The 19,950-nt window shown below is 40.6% G+C and overlaps 1 protein-coding gene across 5 annotated transcripts in view; it reads left to right on the forward strand.

Annotated features, from left to right (window-relative positions):
* FARP1 (FERM, ARH/RhoGEF and pleckstrin domain protein 1) overlaps positions 1–19,950 on the forward strand; it is a 217,819-nt gene that overhangs the window by 127,568 nt on the left and 70,301 nt on the right. For all 5 annotated transcript variants that reach the window (XM_056555628.1, XM_056555629.1, XM_056555627.1 and 2 more), the window contains exons 6-9: positions 12,297–12,394; positions 13,598–13,712; positions 16,598–16,745; positions 19,615–19,710. In XM_056555628.1, coding sequence (XP_056411603.1) covers positions 12,297–12,394; positions 13,598–13,712; positions 16,598–16,745; positions 19,615–19,710 — 457 coding nt within the window. The remainder of the gene's footprint in view (positions 1–12,296; positions 12,395–13,597; positions 13,713–16,597; positions 16,746–19,614; positions 19,711–19,950) is intronic.

The following is a 19,950-nucleotide window of genomic DNA, read 5'->3' on the forward strand; positions in this document are numbered from 1 at the left end:
ATGTTGGTTTGGCAGGTTATGAATTATGAGAACATGGCCAGCTGGCAGCTTTTTTTATTTTTTATTTCATGCTTCTGAGAAGTTTTTCAGCAATGTTGGCAATGTGTACTGCGCAGCACAGATCTGCCACTTAAAGGAGGTCATTATGTTTGTTACTTGTTTTTGAACGTTTCATCATGATGTGTGAGATGAAGTAAAACAAAGCCAGACATTAAGTCTGAAACTAAGAAAGAAGGTTTCATAGATTAGTATGTCCTTCAGCATTAAATGAATGTTCCTGTCTCAAATACAGTAACAGCTGGGATGCAGCTGACATTTATGCCTAGATCAGATTTACTGTGCTGCTGAAGTAAATATGGCCTTGTCTATGTACTAAACATTTATATTGCTGTTTGCCTTTCAACTGTCTCCCTGCAATAATCTAAAATAGAAAAACCATGAGGACTGATTACTTAATATTATGAAATCTTCCTAAATCGCTCACAAATGATACTTCAAGATTGCTCTGTTAGTAATGTAGAAAATCCAATAATAATACTATTTACCATGTACTATTTATATTAACCCCTTAACGACTGAGCGTTTTTCAGTTTTTGCACTTTTTCCTACTTCCCTTTTAAAAATCATAACCCTTTTAATTTTGCACCCAAAAATCCATATGATTGCTTATTTTTTGTGCCACCAAATCTACATTGTAATGACATCAGTCATTTAAAGGGGTATTCCAGGCAAAAACTTTTTTTTTATATATCAACTGGCTCCAGAAAGTTAAACAGATTTGTAAATTACACAATGTAGCCCGGACCTTCTAGGTGAGTAAATGAAAATAGATATATTGTTAGGTTTTTATTTTACTTTTGTATTTTTATTTATTTTATTTTTATTTTATTTTTATTATTTTTTGTTTTATTTTATTTTATTTCATCCTTTTTTATCCATCTATTTCCAATACGCTGTCTGTGATTTATTTTTATTTTTATTTCTATTATCTCTCTTTATTTTAAAAAATACATTTATTTTGGGAAAACGCATTGTTATACTTTTCCAACAGAATTCACACATGACTTTATACCTAGTATTCCTCTCTAAGTGAACCGATCCATTGAATCCATTTATGTTTTTTATTATTATCTATCAATGTGTTAAGGGGTGGGATCTGTGCCTATATAAAATAACTGATGATTCATGGCAACTATTATGACTACTGAGGAAAGGGTTATATTATACAACCCTGAAACGCGTCTAGTCGTTTATGCACATCTACTGGCATAATATTACCCTCGAAGAACTGTGCCCAAACCTCAAGGCCGGTTATCTTTTATGAACTGTACCATTATCAGCGCTCTTACTCTGCTACCTACCCGGTCCAGCAGCTCAGATCCATTTCGGTGTAACCATCCCGGTGCAGCCATCCCGGCTCTGACTACAGCTGACGTCAGACGCCGGTAACACGAGGTGAACTTCCAGCCTTCCAGTATACGGTCCTGTTTACCAACCAGTAAAGCGGTGAGGAATACCAACTCCAGAGCACACCAGCGCCAGCAGTCCCCGGCATCATTGCGATCTTCGGCGCCTGCCAGCGCCTCAGCCGTTAGCGACTGCCACCGCGCTCAATCATACTGGACCAGGCTCACGATTGGAAGCGCCCTACAGAGGACTGTGTGCACCACGGACACGCCATTGCGGGAACAACACCCATCGCCTGAGTTACCATTTACAGACCGGTAACAATTTCTAATATTACAGACTGTTTGTTACTGTATCTAAAAGGGACATATCTACCCTAAATACCCAGAAGAGCATCTCTTTAACATATTTGTTTGGTACGGATCTTACTCTGCTATTTTATTATCCTATGCCAGGATTTTAGTTTTAACTACTATATGCCTAAATATATTGTTAGGTTGCCTCTTAATATGTATGTTCTTCTCACAAGGGCCCTGTGAGAAGTGCCTAATTTTATTCATATTTTATAATAAATATTGATTATTATTGAAGCACGATCCACGTATATCTATTTTCATTTACTCACCTAGAAGGTCCGGGCTACATTGTGTATTTTTTGGTTTTCCCTTTTCTAGCAATTAAGGTATAGTTGCTTGCCCAGTTTGACCTCGGTGCGTATTAGTTGTGAGCTGCACATACCTATATAATTTTCTCATATTTGTAAATTACTTCTATTAAAAAATCTTAATCCTTCCAATAGTTATTAGCTTCTGAAGTATTCTGTCTAACTGCTCAATGATGATGTCACGTCCCGGGAGCTGTGCATGATGGGAAAATATCCCCATAGGAGCTGGACAGCTCCCGGGACGTGAGTCATCAGAAAGCAGTTAGACAGAAAACAGCAACTCAACTTCAGAAGCTAATAACTATTGGTAGGATTAAGATTTTTTAATAGAAGTAATTTACAAATCTGTTTAACTTTCCGGAGCCAGTTGATATATATATAAAAAAAGTTTTTGCCTGGAATACCCCTTTAACCCCTTAAGGACGGAGCCCATTTTCACCTCTAGGACGAAGCCCTTTTTTGCAAATCTGACCACTGTCACTTTAAACATTAATAACTCTGGAATGCTTTTAGTTATCATTCTGATTCTGAGATTGTTTTTTCGTGACATATTCTACTTTAACATAGTGGTACATTTTTGTGGTAACTTGCATCCTTTCTTGGTGAAAAATCCCAAAATTTGATGAAAAAATTAAAAATTTTGCATTTTTCTAACTTTGAAGCTCTCTGCTTGTAAGGAAAATGGATATTCCAAATAATTTTTTTTGGGATTCACATATACAATATGTCTACTTTATGTTTGCATCATAAAATTGACAAGTTTTTACTTTTGGAAGACACCAGAGGGCTTCAAAGTTCAGCAGCAATTTTCCAATTTTTCACAAAATTTTCAAACTCGCAATTTTTCAGGGACCAGTTCAGGTTTGAAGTGGATTTGAAGGGTCTTCATATTAGAAATACCCCATAAATGACCCCATTATAAAAACTGCACCCCCCAAAGTATTCAAAATGACATTCAGTAAATGTTTTAACCCTTTAGGTGTTTCACAAGAATAGCAGCAAAGTGAAGGAGAAAATTCAAAATCTTCATTTTTTACACTCGCATGTTCTTGTAGACCCAATTTTTGAATTTTTACAAGGGGTAAAAGGAGAAAATGTATACTTATATTTGTAGCCCAATTTCTCTCGAGTAAGCACATACCTCATATGTCTATGTAAAGTGTTCTGCGGGTGCAGTAGAGGACTCAGAAGCGAAGGAGCGACAAGGGGATTTTAGAGAGTACGTTTTTCTAGGAAGCCCCTATGGTGCCAGAACAGCAAAAAAAAAAACACATGGCATACCATTTTGGAAACTAGACCCCTTGAGGAACGTAACAAGGGATAAAGTGAGCCTTAATACCCCACAGGTGTTTCACGACTTTTGCATATGTAAAAAAAAAAATGTGGGTTTCCCCCCAAATTTGGGTTTCCCCCCCAAATTTCACATTTTTGCAAGGGTTAATAGCAGAAAAGTATTGGACCAGGCTCTTCTGAGTATGGAGGTACCCCATAAGTGGACCTGAAGTGCACTACGGGCGAACTACAATGCTCATAAGGGAAGGCTGCATATTTGGCTTTTTGAGAGCAAATTTTGCTCGGGGGGCATGTCGCATTTAGGAAGCCCCTATGGTGCCAGAACAGCAAAATAACCCCCACATGGCATACCATTTTGGAAACTAGACCCCTCACAGAATGTAATGAGGGGTACAGTGAGCATTTACCCCCCACTGGTGTCTGACAGATCTTTGGAACAGTGGGCTATGCAAAATTTTTCATTTTCACGGACCACTGTTCCAAAGATCCGTCAGACACCTGTGGGGTGTAAATTCTCACTGCACCCCTTATTTCATTCCGTGAGGGGTGTACTTTTCAAAATGGGGTCACGTGGGTGTGTTTTTTTTTTTTTGCGTTTGTCAGAACCGCTGTAACAATCAGCCACCTCTGTGCAAATCACCTCAAATGTACATGGCGCACTCTCCCTTCTGGGCCTTGTTGTGCGCCCCCAGAGCACTTTGCGCCCACATATGGGGTATCTCCGTACTCGGGAGAAATTGTGTTACAAATTTTGGGGGGTGTTTTTCCCTTTTACCTCTTGTGAAAATGAAAAGTATAGGGCAACACCAGCGTGTTAGTGTAAAATTTTTTATTTTTTTACACTAACATGCTGGTGTAGACCCCAACTGTTCCTTTTCATAAGGGGTAAAAGGAGAAAAAGCCCCCCAAAATTTGTTAGGCAATTTCTCCCAAGTACGGCGATACCCCATATGTGACCCTATTCTGTTGCCTTGAAATACGACAGGTCTCCAAAGTGAGAGCGCCATGTGCATTTGAGGCCTGAATTAGGGACTTGCATAGGGGTGGACATAGGGGTATTCTACGCCAGTGATTCCCAAACAGGGTGCCTCCAGCTGTTGCTAAACTCCCAGCATGCTTGGACAGTCAATTGCTGTCCAGAAATGCTAGGAGTTTTTGTTTTGCAACAGCTGGAGGCTCCATCTTAGAAACACTGCCATACAATACGTTTTTCATTTTTATTGGAGAAGGGGGGTGGGGGGTGGGGGGGCAGTGTACGTGTGTATATGTAGTGTTTTACTCTTTATTTTATGTTAGTGTAGTGTTTTTAGGTTACATTCACACTGGCGGCAGATTACACTGAGTCTCCCGCTAGGAGTTTGAGCTGCGGCGGAAAATTTGCCGCATCTCAAATTTGCAGCGGGGAACTCACTGTAATCTGCCGCCAGTGTGAATGTAGCCTGTACATTCACACGGGAGGGGGGTCAAAACTACAACTCCCAGCATGCACTGACAGACCATGCATGCTGGGAGTTGTAGTTTTGCAACAGCTGGAGGCACACTGGCTGGAAAACCTTGAGTTAGGTTCTATGACCTAACTCAGTATTTTCCAACCAGTGTGCCTCCAGCTGTTGCAAAACTGCAACTCCCAGCATGTACTGATTGCGGAAGGGCATGCTGGGAGATGTAGTTATGCAATGGCTTGAGGCAAGCAAGTACAACTCCCAGCATGCCAAGACAGCCTTATGCTGTTCCTGAATGCTGGGAGTTGTAGTTTTGCAAGATTTAGAGGGGTTCAAGTTGTAAATCACTGTCCAGTGGTCTCAAAACTGTGGCCCTCCAGATGTTGCAAAACTACAACTCTCAGCATGCCCAGCCAGCAAACTGCTGTCTGGGCATGCTGAGAGTTGTAGTTTTGCAACATCTGGAGGGCTACAGTTTGAGACCACTTAGTGATCTACAACCTGAACCCCTCTAAATATTGCAAAACTACAAGTCCCAGCATGCCCACACAGCAAACAGCTGTCTGGGCATGCTGGGAGTTGTAGTTTTGCAACATCTGGAGGGCCACGGTTTAGAGACCACTGTAAACTGTGGCCCTCCGGATGTTGCTAGGCAACAACTCACCTAGCAGGACCCGGAAGCCGCCGCCGCACGTGGGGGATCCCCGCATGGAGGATCGCGATCCGGGATCCAGGTAGGGACCTTCGGCGCCGACCCTCCCTGGACGGTTCCCCCGTTTTGCCCGGACACCGATAGGTGGGCAAAGCGGGGGAACCGAACTTTAACCCCCCCTCCCCCGGTCTGCTATCGGTCGGTCGCTCGGCCGACCAATAGCAGGGATAGGAGGGGTGGCAACCCTGCCACCAAACTCCTATCCCTTTAGGGGGATCTAGGGTGTCTCGGACACCTACGATCCCTCTTATTTTCCGGGTCACCAGTGACCCGTATGACCCGGAATCGCGCAGATCGCAGGTCTGAATTGACCTGCGATTTGCGCGCATCGCGGTCATGGGGGGGTCTCAGGACCCCCCTCGGCGATGTGCCGGGATGCCTGCTGTTAGATAACAGCAGTCATCCCGGCCCGATCACCGCTACCGGTGACGCGGCGCTCCCGGAACCCCGCGACGTACATGTACATCGCCGCGTGCCAAGTGACACTTCGCGGCGCCGTACATGTAAGCCGCTCGTCGTGAAGGGGTTAACGCAAAAATCTACGGCAAAACGGAAAAAAAATTATTGTGTAACAAAATTGAAGAAAAAAAAACACCATTTTGTAACTTTTGGGGGCTTCCGTTTCTACGCAGTACATTTTTCGGCAAAAAAAAATTACACCTTCTCTTTATTCTGTAGGTCCATACGATTAAACTGATACCCTACTTATATAGGTTTGATTTTGTTGTATTTCTGGAAAAATGGAGCGGTATGAGGGCTAATTTTTTGCGCATGATCTGATTTGTGTTGATCGCTTTTTATAAATTTTTTCATTATATAAAAAGTGACCAGAAATTCGCTATTTTGGACTTTGGAATTTCTTTGTGCGTACGCCATTGACCGTGCGGTTTAATTAATGACATCTTTTTCACACGGAGATACCACATATGTTTATTTTTATTCACACTGGTTTTTTTTAAATGGGAAAAGGGGGGTGATTCAAACTTTTATTAGGGAAGGTTATTAACTTTTTTTTTCCACTTTTTTTTTCATTTTTTTTTTTTTTTTTCACTAGTAGCTATAACACTGCACACACTGATCTTTTACATCGATCTTTGTTATCTCATAGGATAACATTGATCGATGATTCTGCCGCATGACTGCTCATGCCTGGATCTCAGGCACTGAGCAGTCATTCAGCGATCGGACACCAGGAGGAAGGTAGGGGGACCCCCTCATGTCCTACAGCTGTTCGGGGCACCACAATTTCACCACGGCAGTCCCCAACAGCCCACTGAGCTAACTGGCAGCAGTAGGCAGCAGTTTTCACTTTAGACGCGGCGATCAACTTGAACGCCGCGTCTAAAGGGTTAATAGCACGCGGCACCGCGATCACGTGATCGCGGTGCCGCGCGCTATTAGCCACGGGTCCCGGCTATTGCTAGGTGCCGGGCTCGACCCGCTATGATATGGGGCCATGCCGTGGCCCCACGTTATAGAAAGGGACCGGACTCGGGGCGTACAGGTACGCCCTGCGTCCTTAAGGGGTTAAAGGGGTTTTCTGATCCACAGGACAGCCAATCATTCAGTGATCAGTGGGACATTGACATCCTGCAGATCAGCTGTTCATTGCCCTTCAATATAGTTCAATGTATAGTGGGGACGCTGGATAACTGCAGCTCACGTCCTATTCACTTCAATGGTAGCTGAGATTTAGTTACCAAGTGCCACCACTATACAGTGGTCCCTCAACATATGATATCAATTGGTTCCAGGAGAACCATCATATGTTGAAACCATCATATGTCGAGTACATATGTCTATGTAAAAATGGTAATTCGTTCTGGGGCCTCGGAACCATTGTATGTTGAATACATATCTCTGGGAAACTGCTAATTGGTTCTGGGATGACCATTGTATGTGGAGTGTATGGGGAGTGTTTAACAAACCAGGGTGCCTCCAGCTGTTGCACAACTACAACTCCCAGCATGCATGTACAGCCATTGACTGTCTGGGCATGCTGGGAGTTATAGTTTTGCAACAGCTGGAGGCACACTGATAGGGAAACATGGGTGTATAGTGTGTATATGTATTGTATGTGATGTGTGACATTGCATACAGTACTGTACAGTTCTTTAAATACCTTCAGGGGGGACAGAATGTCCTCCATTACGATCCTGCCGACTACAGCTCTATAGGAAAGGAAGGGGAGGGCAGCCAGCAGCTCATTGGATGCCTACAGCAAGATGCTCCAGGCTATTGGCTATGGCTGCACTGGGGGGCGAGGCTTACACGGAGCTCACAGTGGAAGCCTGCGTGAGTTAGCAGGACAGCATGTGAGTAACAGGAGGCAGAACGGGGCACATTAAACAACTATCTGTCAGTTGCTGAAGTTGTCAGCGCTGTCAGATAGCTGTTTGTATGATGACCCCGACACACAGCAGCATCATATGTCGATGCTGCCTTCAACATACGATGGGCTCTGAGAGGCCATCATATGTCGGGGGGTCACTGTACAATGAACAGCACAGGGCTTCTGGCCCCTTTCACCATATAATGTGGGGTGCTGATCAGCAGGGGTACCCGGTGTTGGCACCCCAGTAATCTGTGACTGATAGCCCATACTGTGAATAGGCTATCAACTAGTTAGTCCCAGAAAACCCTTTATTAAATTATGTTCGTTTATTATATCTATTATTTATAATTTCAAGTATAGTAAAGACAAAGGAAATAGGGGAAAATGTAATAGAGTGGGGCAAATAGAGATGCCATCACTAATACAGAGATGTTTCTGGTTAAGTTAAAAGTATATCATTTGGCTAATTTATATATATATATATACATATATATATATATATATATATAATATAAAATTGGAGAGGGGGATTTAAGTGAACGACTTGTAGCCAGCATGACACTTGTAGCCAGCAGAAGACGGGGTTCATCATGGGATGTGGGACATCATGATATCGTGTGAGAAAATAAGAGACTAGGCTAAGAGAAACTAGGGCAGGCACTATTACTTAAATTTATTAGGCAATATATACAGTCATGACCGTAAATGTTGGCACCCCTGAAATTTTTCAAGAAAATGAAGTATTTCTCACAGAAAAGGATTGCAGTAACACACGTTTTGCTATACACATGTTTATTCCCTTTGTGTGTATTGGAACTAAACCAAAAAAGGAGGAAAAAAGCAAATTGGACATAATGTCACACCAAACTCCAAAAATGGGCTGGACATAATTATAGGCACCCTTTCAAAATCGTGGAAAAATATTGTTTCAGGCATGAAAGCAGATAAAAAGGAGAGAAGTTCACTTAGTCTTTGCATTGTGTGTCTGTGTGTGCCACACTAAGCATGTACAACAGAAAGAGGAGAAGAGAACTGTCTGAGGCCTTGAGAACCAAAATTGTGGGAAAATATCAACAATCTCAAGGTTACAAGTCCATCTCCAGAGATCTAGATTTGCCTTTGAAAAATTGATGAAAGTTGTCGACGCAGGATAGTCTGTATGGTGGATAAGCAGCCCCAAACAAGTTCCAAAGATATTCACACTGTCCTGCAGGCTCAGGGAGCATCACTGTCACCCTGAACTATCCGTCGACATTTAAATGAAATGAAATGCTATGGCAGGAGACCCAGGAGGACCCCACTGCTGACACAGAGACGTTAAAAAAGCAAGACTACATTTTGCCAAAATGAACTTGAGTAAGCCAAAATCCTTCTGGGTAAGATGTCCGCACGGCTAACTTTGTGTATGCTGCTGGCTTGATTTACTTTGAGGCATTTTCTCGCAGGATTGTCTGGACCGGCTGGTGTTTCAGCGTTCGAGTTCGGGATTTCTGCTTCCTCCTTTTCATCAACCCATTAGCATCTTATAATTGAGCCTTTTTGCAGGGCCTCTTTACTTTGGGCAAGTGTGCATTTCTTCTTTGTTCTGTGCGTATACTTTTACATTCATAACTGTATGTTTGCTAGTATCTATTTTATACAGCCATTACTATTTATATGTATGTATACACCTTACTGGAGCTTTCCTCCGTTTTCTTGCATTGTTTGCACTATATTCCCACTTTACGGATGCCTCAGTAGTCTGTCTGTTCCTGTTCCTTTTAAATACTCACTTTTGCTAATAAAGATTGTACACTACTTTACATTATCCTTGGTCTCGGTGTGACTCTTTTGGTTAATTATGATGGTATTTATTGACACCTGAGCCACTTTCTATAACTACCTTATTGATTGAGCCCTTCGTTTGGTTTATTGCTTTTAAAGAGCCTTGGCTCTTTTGTTTTTCCATCACAGTCATATGAAATTATTGTACCTGAAAATTGTACCTGTCCTTTCATAACATTATTATAAACCTGTTATATTTTTTTTAGATTATCCCTTCAGAGTTGTAATTGTAGTGATTTCACTGCTGTTATTGATCCCATGAAAGCCCCTCCATGGTGCCTTTATGGAGGTTTTTTGCCACTAATAATACTCTCACAGGTTCTTCTATTCCCTCAGTTGTCTGGCCAATTATAACACTGTACCTAGTCTTTTCTGCTATGCCATGACATAGTGATGTGAAACTACACTGGTCTAAACAGGAAGGTACTGTGCTTGTGGGGTAATTAACGGTACACTACTATAGATGGCATGTTACTGATACACTTTGGAATGTGTATATATAAACACACACAAAATTATATAGTACATAAATCTCTATAGCTAGTATATCAAAGTCAGACAATGCATAAATAAACTACGAGAACAAAATATTGTAAAGTACTTAGAACAGTATAACAGGCTACTCCATCATATAACCTATCTGTAAGTGCAAAAGTGCTAGTGCAGATTTATAAACCTAGGAAAATAATGCACAGTCCCAGTGCCGAACAAATAACATATCCTACTCCAAAAGAGTTGGTTCTCTTGAAATTCTCTTTGTGACCACTGCTGGTCATGGAGCACCAATATTTACCTTGTCAAGTTTTTATTTCTGGCAATCCAATGGGTTTAGAAGAAGCTGTATAACAGTTTCTGCTGTCTTCCCATTATCCCGATATCATTCAGCTCTGAGACAGAAGTGGGAGTTCATGTAAATCAATGAGCTCTTGTCTGGGAGAAAATTACAAGCAGAGCTTGAAGCTGCCAGTTACATGGTTGAATGCATTTTCATGCCTTGAATAAATGGAGCTCATATCTGACAGCCAAAGCCACTCACTAGATTATGGATTGGAGAGATGATTCCTCAGGACACTAATAACCATTTTTACTTTCAGAAATTCTTATAAAAAATTAGGCTTATTTGTTCAGCTTTTCTTTCAGGAAGGTGGTGTTTGTCAACGTCTTTGCTCATACAAATCTGCAATAATTCACCAGCCTTTTAGATGATGTTCCCTGCTTTATTACTGCTATTGATATAGTAAATGAAAAACAGCAAGATTATTTGTAGTAGTAAAAAGCACATTTAAAGTTACATTATTTGATTTGAGCTTTATATTATACATTGAACTGAGAGGTTTTTAAAGTATGGGCCATTCAGTCTTAGTGTTAATGTACAGAAATGTACATGATTCGGGGACAACACATTTTTTCTAGAACATGCTACCCTAATTTGTAATCTCTATTGCAGTGTTTCCCAACTGGATTGGTGCTTTGCGGCAAACGTTTTTGCTGTGATGCTTTGTCTGTGTGGTGGTAAGGCCCAGGGCTTGGGGCTTGGTCGGGCAGCAGTGGGGCTGCCTGGCCGCTGGGTCATTCTCCCTGTGGGCTTGTTTTCCGCCCGGCGCTACACCAATTTTAGTTTAGGGACCGACTGTTATCAGGTGGCCTTGACCTGGCGAGAGGGCTCGCACGTTTTGCTCAAAAAGTAGACTAACAAACTAGTTTTTGAAATTATGCTGAGAAGCAATTGGATCATAGTACAAGTTGTGGATGTGTGGCCATGTTGAGTTTCAAAACCAGTGTGCCTTCAGTTGCAACAACTCCTAGCATTCCCAGACAGCCTTTACAGATGTTTTACTTATCCCTTATTGCATTTTGTCCTAAACAATCTTTGTAATAAGTTTTGTGTTGTACTAATTACACGGCCACACACAGGAAATGTTGTTTGTGTCTAAATGATGTCGTTTATGGGCACTTGAGGCTCACATAGGTACAATTTACATTGGCCTCAACATCCAATATTTTTCGCTTATAATGGTCTTCTCTGGACCTTTGTAATTTGAAACCATACTCATCATCAACATACAATGCAATGGACAGTCCAGATCTAAGAAATATGTCAATAGCTGGAAGAACTGACTAATCAGAATGGACATTTCAATGTAAAACACCTATTTTACTGAAGTGCTTGCACTGACTGTCTGGTAGCGCCTCCCTACAGTATAGGGAGGTACTACATGTTCTGTACTACTGTTACCTGTGCCAGGGTTACTTCTCCTTTGGACATCAGATGGAGGCGGCTCGATTACTTTTTGGACACTGTGTACCTTACAGGACCCTAAAGAAGCTCTTGTCCTCTACATAAACAATGATTTACAGCTTCCGGTGGCTTTTTTGTACTTTTATTTTTACTTTTATTTTTAAGGACTTGCTTTATCTGTATTATGTATCTACCATTTTTAATGCTCACTTTTTCCTGTTTTTGGATAACATTTTAGGGGCTTTAGAGTTATGGTCTCCACTTACAATAGTCTTTCTGGGACCAATTGATATTGTAACTTGATGAACCGGTGTATTGCTTTACCTTGGTTGTATGTTCATTATGTTCATATCAAATGCTGTCTTTTCCTCTCTTTGTAGGTACCTCTTTGCTCTTCAAGTGAAGCAGGATTTAGCCCAAGGCAGGCTAACATGTAATGAAAGCAGCTCTGCTCTCCTCATCTCACACATTGTACAATGTAAGTTTTCATATATATTTGTTTATTTCTCTCACTTTTTGTAATCCCTCTAATATGGTTCAGGTGCCCTGCCTATTAGAAATAAAGCTAACAAACCTATTTAGTGACTCCCCTCCTCTAGGGAACACTCAGCAGTAAGGCCTTGACCACTTTAAGACTGGACCACTTTTACAATTATGTTCCCTGAATAATTTGAAACAGCTATTTGCCAACATCCCTATATAAAAGTAATAGTGTTTATATAAAAAGGCATATTACAGTACCAAATATGATATGACAGTAACGTTTTTCTTGGGATAATGCCCAATAAAGCCAAAAGTAAAATAAATAAATAAATAAATAAAAGGCACCATAAAAACAAGACAGAAAAGGAAGCATGCTCCCCAAACCATCTTAAATAACACAGTGTGAATGAAATGTAGAATTTGGTTGCTGTGGTGAAATATAGCACACAACCTCTTTTGGGTTGTGTAGTTGCATGCAAGAGTCCAGTATTGACTGGGCATGCTTCAGATGCCCTTTAAAGTGGTATTTTGGGATACAAAAACTTAGGATAGGGGATTTTTTGCCTTGATGATGTAGGAAATTCTATCAAACTATATCAATAATTCAGTAAAGCATGAAGCATCCACTGTCAAATTTAGTACCAATATGTGTTGTCACAGTTTTGAGTAAGTCTCAAAAGGGTGCATTCACACCACGTTTGTGAGATTCGGCTGCCGGATCCGGCTGGGAAATTTCGAAACCGTCATCTGCCATATCCCAGCCGGACCAGCGCAGAATCTCATTCATTTAAGTGCGCCGACCAGAGTCATTCTCTGACTCATTATTGCCCTGTATCTGGTTTTATGACCGGACTGAAAACAGTGTCATACTACGGTTTTCAGTCCTGCTACAATACCTGATACAGGTCAAAAATTAGCTGACCAGAGTCACTATCTGACTCTGGTAGGCGCATTCAAATGAATGAGATTCGGCGCCAGTTCTCGTAAACGTGGTGTCAATGCACCCTAACAGATACCAAACAAAAAGCTGTGAATAAATTACAGTGGATGTTTATTTTCTAGAAACCGAATGTAATGTGTTGCTAGTATAGATTTTAGAACCTTTCAGCTTTGAGAGAAATTTTTTTTTTCTTACTACTATAAGGCATTTCTATTAAACTAATTTAATAATGAAAGTGTCTTCTTCTCTTAAATTTAGCGGAAATAGGAGACTTCGATGAGGCTGCTGACCGGGAGCACTTATCAAAAAATACTTACATGCCTCACCAAGACGCTCTGGAAGAAAAGATCATGGAGTATCATCGGAATCACTTGTAAGTTATTGCTTGCAGTATTCATTTTATTAAAGTGTACCTGTAATTAGAAAAAACTTTTTATATAATGTAGATAATACCATATATACAGTGGGGCAAACAAGTATTTAGTCAGCCACCAATCGTGCAAGTTCTCCCACTTAAAAAGATGAGAGAGGCCTGTAATTTTCATCATAGGTATATCTCAACTATGAGAGACCTAATGAGAAAAAAATCCATAAAATCACATTGTCTGTTTTTTTTTTTTTTTTTTGCAAACTATGGTGGAAAATAAGCATTTGGTCACCTACAAACAAGCAAGATTTCTGTCTCTCACAGACCTGTAACTTCTTCTTTAAGAGTCTCCTCTGTCCTCCACTCGTTACCTGTATTAATGGCACCTTTTTGAACTTATCAGTATAAAAGACACCTGTCCACAACCTCAAACAGTCACAATCCAAACTCCACTATGGCCAAGACCATAGAGCTGTCGAAGGACACCAGAAACAAAATTGTAGACCTGCACCAGGCTGGGAAGACCGAATCTGCAATAGGCAAGCAGCTTGGTGTGAAGAAATCAACTGTGGGAACAATTATTTGAAAATGGAAGATATACAAGACCACTGATAATCTCCCTCGATCTGGGGACAAGATCTCACCCCGTGGTATCAAAATGATCACAAAACGATAAACAAAAATCCCTGAACCGAACGGAGGGACCTAGTGAATGACATGCAGAGAGCTGGGACAAAAGTAACAAAGGCTACCATCAGTAACCCACTACGCCGCCAGGGACTCAAATCATGCAGTGCCAGACGTGTCTCCCTGCTTAAGCCAGTACATTTCCGGGGACCATCTGAAGTTTGCTAGAGAACATTTGGATGATCCAGAAGTGTATTGGGAGAATGTCAGATGAAACCAAAGTAGAAATTTTTGGTAAAAACTCAACTCGTCGTGTTTGGAGGAGAAAGAATAATGAGTTGCATCGAAAGAGCACTATAACGAATGTGTAGCATGGGTGTGGAAACATCATGCTTTGGGGCTGTTGTTCTACTAAGGGACCAGGACAACTGATCCCTGTAAAGGAAAGAATGAATGGGGCCATGTATCGTAAGATTTTGAGTTCAAACCTCCTTCCATCAGCAAGGGCATTGAAGATGAAACGTGGCTGAGTCTTTCAGCATGACAATGATCCCAAACACACCGCCCGGGCAACAAAGGAGTGGCTTTGTAAGAAGCATTTCAAGGTCCTGGAGTGGCCTAGCCAGTCTCCAGATCTCAACCCCAAAGAAAACCTTTGGAGGGAGTTGAAAGTCTGTGTTGCCCAGTGACAGCCCCAAAACATCACTGCTCTAGAGGAGAGCTGCATGGAGGAATGGGCCAAAATACCAGCAACAGTGTGTGAAAACCTTGTGAAGGCTTACAGAACACATTTGACCTCTGTCATTGCCAACAAAGGGTATATAACATACTATTGAGATGAACTTTTGTTATTGACCAAATACTTATTTTCCACCATAGTTTGCAAATAAATTTTAAAAATTAGACAATGTGATTTTATGGATTTTTTTTCTCAGTATGTCTCTCATAGTTGAGGTATACCTATGATGAAAATTACAGGCCTCTCTCATCTTTTTAAGTGGCAGGACTTTTTTGCCCCACTGTATATGTATATTTGTAATATACATTGCTTAACAAATTTGTATATTTTTGTCCCTGAAACTATTTTTCTGTGTGTCTCTGTGAGGACTCCAAATACAGTAAGTGTGAGTGGACAAGCCAGGCTCTGTGCAGTGAGGACAAGCAGGGCTCTATGCAGTCAGGCACTATTACATGCGGACTGCTCACACAGCAGGATGATTGACAAGCCAGGGGGCTGCACAGAGCCCTGCTTGTCCACCCTCACTTCCTGTATTTGGACTCCTCACAGAGACACACAGGCAATAGCTGCAGGAACAGCATTTTTCACACATAAATGTAGTTAATCAATGTATATTACAAATATACATATAGTAGTATTATCTACATTATATAAAAAGTTTTTGTTAACGACAGGTACACTTTAAAGGACATCTGCAGCAAAACACAGTATAGGGGATAAGTGTTTGATCGCAGGGGATCCGACCGCTGGGAACCCCCCTGATCTCCTGCACAGGGCCATGGCTCTCCCCTGGAGGAGGCGTGCTGGGCGCAGCATGACGGTGCGTCCAACACGCCTACTCCATGTAGTTCTATGAGAGAGGCGGGGAGGCATTATTCGTGCCTCCCTGCCTCTCCCATAGAACTGTATGGGGAGGGGGCGTACCGTCGACCTCCTGTTAGCCGCTCACATAGAGCGGCAATGCGGGGCCCCTTTTGGAAGATCGCGGGGGTCCCAACGGTTGGACCCCTCGCGATCAGACACTTATCCCCTATCCTGTGGAAAAGGGATAAGCTGTCTTTTGCTGCAGATGTCCTTTAATCATTTTGATCCTCAAATTTAACTAGATTAGTACCTTGTCTTCAGAGTGCAGTTCTAGAATATACCATAGTATACTATATTGTGATTTTTGCCATCCTATAGTGAATAAAGATAAAAACTTTGAGCACAAAATTAGTTAAGAAAAAAATAAGCTGAAACTGTTATATAATACTTATTATATCAGCCATAGTGTCTTCTGTGTAATGGTGAATCCATCGACTTATATAGTCATGGAAGATGTAAAGGTGCCATATATAATACTAACCATAGAGTCCATTTATAAAAACTAGTGCAAAATAAAGACTATCCATTTATTTTCCTCTCTTGTTGTAATACTAAAATTTGTGATCCGATGCGTGTTATTTTATGTGTTGCCTTTATATGTTAGAGGACACCTCTAATGGCAACATGACCTGAGCATCATTTGTCTATTTCCGATCTACAGTGGACAGACGCCAGCTGAATCAGATTTCCAACTTTTGGAGGTTGCCCGCCGCTTGGAAATGTATGGCGTCAGACTGCACCCTGCCAAGGATAGGGAAGGAACTAAAATCAACCTGGCCGTTGCAAATACAGGAATCCTAGTATTTCAGGTATTGTTCACAGTTGCATCGTATAGATTTTTAGTCCAATGGTTTCTACAAATTTAATTTTGTGGTTGAATCAGCACAGACATTATATATGAATCCATCTTCTTATGCAACCTATCCTTTCACTTATTCACTCCAATTTACAAAAAATTATCATATAATAAGATATTGGTGTCTGTGTGTTGTTCATACACAGTGCCCTCTTTTTACTCAGCTTGTCTTCTTTGAACCATAAGCTTAGCATGTGCAGTATCTTCCCCTGCTTAGCTGTTAGTTTATCATCTCTTGAAGTGAATTGGATGCCCTAGGAAGTTGTATTATCATAAAATCCTTTCCAAATACATACCTGTAAGATGACTGTCACATTAGTGTCAAATGGCAAAATGGTGTCATGTACTCTCCTTCCCTAGTCCAGGACTGGCATCCTACCATTAACTTGGAGATTTTAAGTTACAGCTCAGTAAGCGATATACTTGACATGGGTCATTCTAAGTAATATTTGCTAAAATAAAATAAAAAATGATTAAAATTGCAGAACATCACTTTATTTATCCTTGCGTAATAAGGGCCTGCCATGAGTGTATGTTCGTATTTACCGTAAGTGACATTTTGACATTAAACATAACAAATCATGAGTATTCTGCATTTAATTTAATTTTTTGCTAGCTGAAATGAAGAAATAATATTTCAAGGCTGATGTTCCACTCTGGCATAATGATAAACACTTAATCTCTCACTGCAGGCTGGATTTATTATTCATATATTTAACATTCCCATGTTAGCATGTTAGAATAATATACTGTATTATAGTGAAAGTGGAACAAAATTACATTCAGAAAATTACATTCACAAGGTGTTCTTTGAGGTATTAACATGTTTGTATGCTGTGCTAGTGAAATTTTACTAGTTTTTTTTTAAGAGATTTGGATGGGCAGATGAGTGTTTTAAAATAGACATTAAAGGTTGTTTTTTTTAATCGCCTGGTGCCAAAAAGTTAAATAGATTTGTAAATTACTTCTATAAAAAAAATCTTAATCCTTCCAGTACTTATTAGCTGCTGAATACTACAGAGGAAATTCTTTTCTTTTTGGATTTCTTTTCTGTCTGTCCACAGTGCTCTCTGCTGACACCTCTGTCCATTTTAGGAACTGTCCAGAGCAGAATATGTTTGCTATAGGGATTTTCTCCTGCTCTGGACAGTTCCTGACACGGACAGAGGTGTCAGCAGAGAGCACTGTGGAAAGACAGAAAAGAAATCAAAAAGAAAAGAATTTCCTCTAGTATACAGCCGCTAATAAGTACTGGAAGGATTAAGATTTTTTTTTTTTTTTTTTTTAATAGAAGTAATTTACAAATCTGTTTAGCTTTCTGTCACCAGTTTATTTTAAAAAAAAAATGTTTCCACTGGAGTATCCCTTTAAAGGGGTACTCCGGTGGAAAACCTTCTTTTTTTTATTTTTATAAATCAACTAGAGCCAGAAAGTTAAACAAATCTGTATATTACTTGTATAAATTTTTTTTAATCCTTCCAGTAAGTATTAGCTGCTAAATACTACAGAGGAAATTATTTTCATTTTGGAGCACAGAGCTCTCTGCTGACACCTCTGTCCATTTTAGGAACTGTCCAGAGCAGAATATGTTTGCTATAGGGATTTTCTCCTGCTCTGGACAGTTCCTGACACGGACAGAGGTGTCAGCAGAGAGCACTGTGGAAAGACAGAAAAAAAATCAAAAAGAAAAGAATTTCCTCTAGTATACAGCCGCTAATAAGTACTGGAAGGATTAAGATTTTTTTTATATTTTTTTAATAGAAGTAATTTACAAATCTGTTTAGCTTTCTGTCACCAGTTCTGTGGTCATTTTGGAGCACAGAGCTCTCTGCTGACATCTCTGTCCATTTTAGAAACTGTCCAGAGCAGCATATGTTTGCTATGGGGATTTTCTTCTACCCTGGACAGTTCTTAAAATGGACAAAGATGTCAGCAGAGAGCACTGTGTTCCAAAAAGAAAAGAATTACCTCTGTAGTATTCAGCAGCTAATAAGTACTAGAAGGATTAAGATTTTTTAATAGAAGTAAATTACAAATATGTTTAACTTTCTGGCACCAGTTGATGATAAAAAAAAAATAAAATAAAATAAAAAAAAACACATTTCCACTGGAGTACCCCTATAATGGAAGGAAGCCTTCAAGACACCTACTCTGTAGCCATATCATGATACTGCCAAAAATAATTTCCATATAAACGGATTTTGTACATTAGTGTTATTCAATATGTTTGACATAACTGTTAGCTCAGCCACCACCCCTTAAAGGAGAACTCCGGGATATGAAACTTATCTCCTATCCTAAGGATAGGGGGGAAAGTTTCAGATCACGGGTGGTCGACCCCTGGGGCCTCCCGTAATCCCCCAAACGGGGCCCTCGGCTCTTTGATGAAATAGCACGTTTTGACCACTGCATGATGCGGCGGCCGACATGCCCCCTCTATACATTTCTATGGCAGAGGTGGAGACTGACGAATGCAGTGCTCCGGCTCTCCCATAGAGATGTATTGAGGGGGTGTGTTGGCCGCGTCATGCAGTGGTCGGACACGCCCCCGTGACCTCATACGGGAGATCGCAGGGGGCCCCAGCGGTCGGCCCCCCGCGATCTGAAACTTATCCCCTATCCTTTTCTCCGAGTACTCCTTTAAGTGTAATAGAAGATGTAACACAACCACAGAGCTTATGCTTTAAATTGTATAGAGGAAAAAATGAAACTGTATTGCAAATTTACGTCTATAGGACAGTCTTAATGGAGTAAGGATCAATTGTCAGAATGCCATTTGACTTTTTTTTTTTTTAACTGTCTTAAATGTTTGCTTTCTACAGGGTCACACAAAAATAAATGCATTTAACTGGGCAAAAGTACGAAAGCTGAGTTTCAAGAGAAAAAGGTTTCTTATAAAATTACGCCTAGATGTAAATGTAAGTAACAATTCTTGGTGCTCAGTGCAACCCTAGGACCATCAGTGCCACCCAATGTTTAAAATTGCTTTGTATTGTGTCATGGATTTTCAAGTTTATTCAATTTATTTTGATTGGTGTATATTTGAAGCCCCACTAGGTATATAATGGGCTTCACATGCTAGTTTGATGCTCTATAATTCTTTATATATACTCCTCTTTTCAATATTGAGATTGAACCTTTGTCTTTTTGTGTGTATA

The sequence above is a fragment of the Hyla sarda genome, chromosome 2, assembly GCF_029499605.1.
Source record: "Hyla sarda isolate aHylSar1 chromosome 2, aHylSar1.hap1, whole genome shotgun sequence".
NCBI classification, from domain to species: domain Eukaryota; kingdom Metazoa; phylum Chordata; class Amphibia; order Anura; family Hylidae; genus Hyla; species Hyla sarda.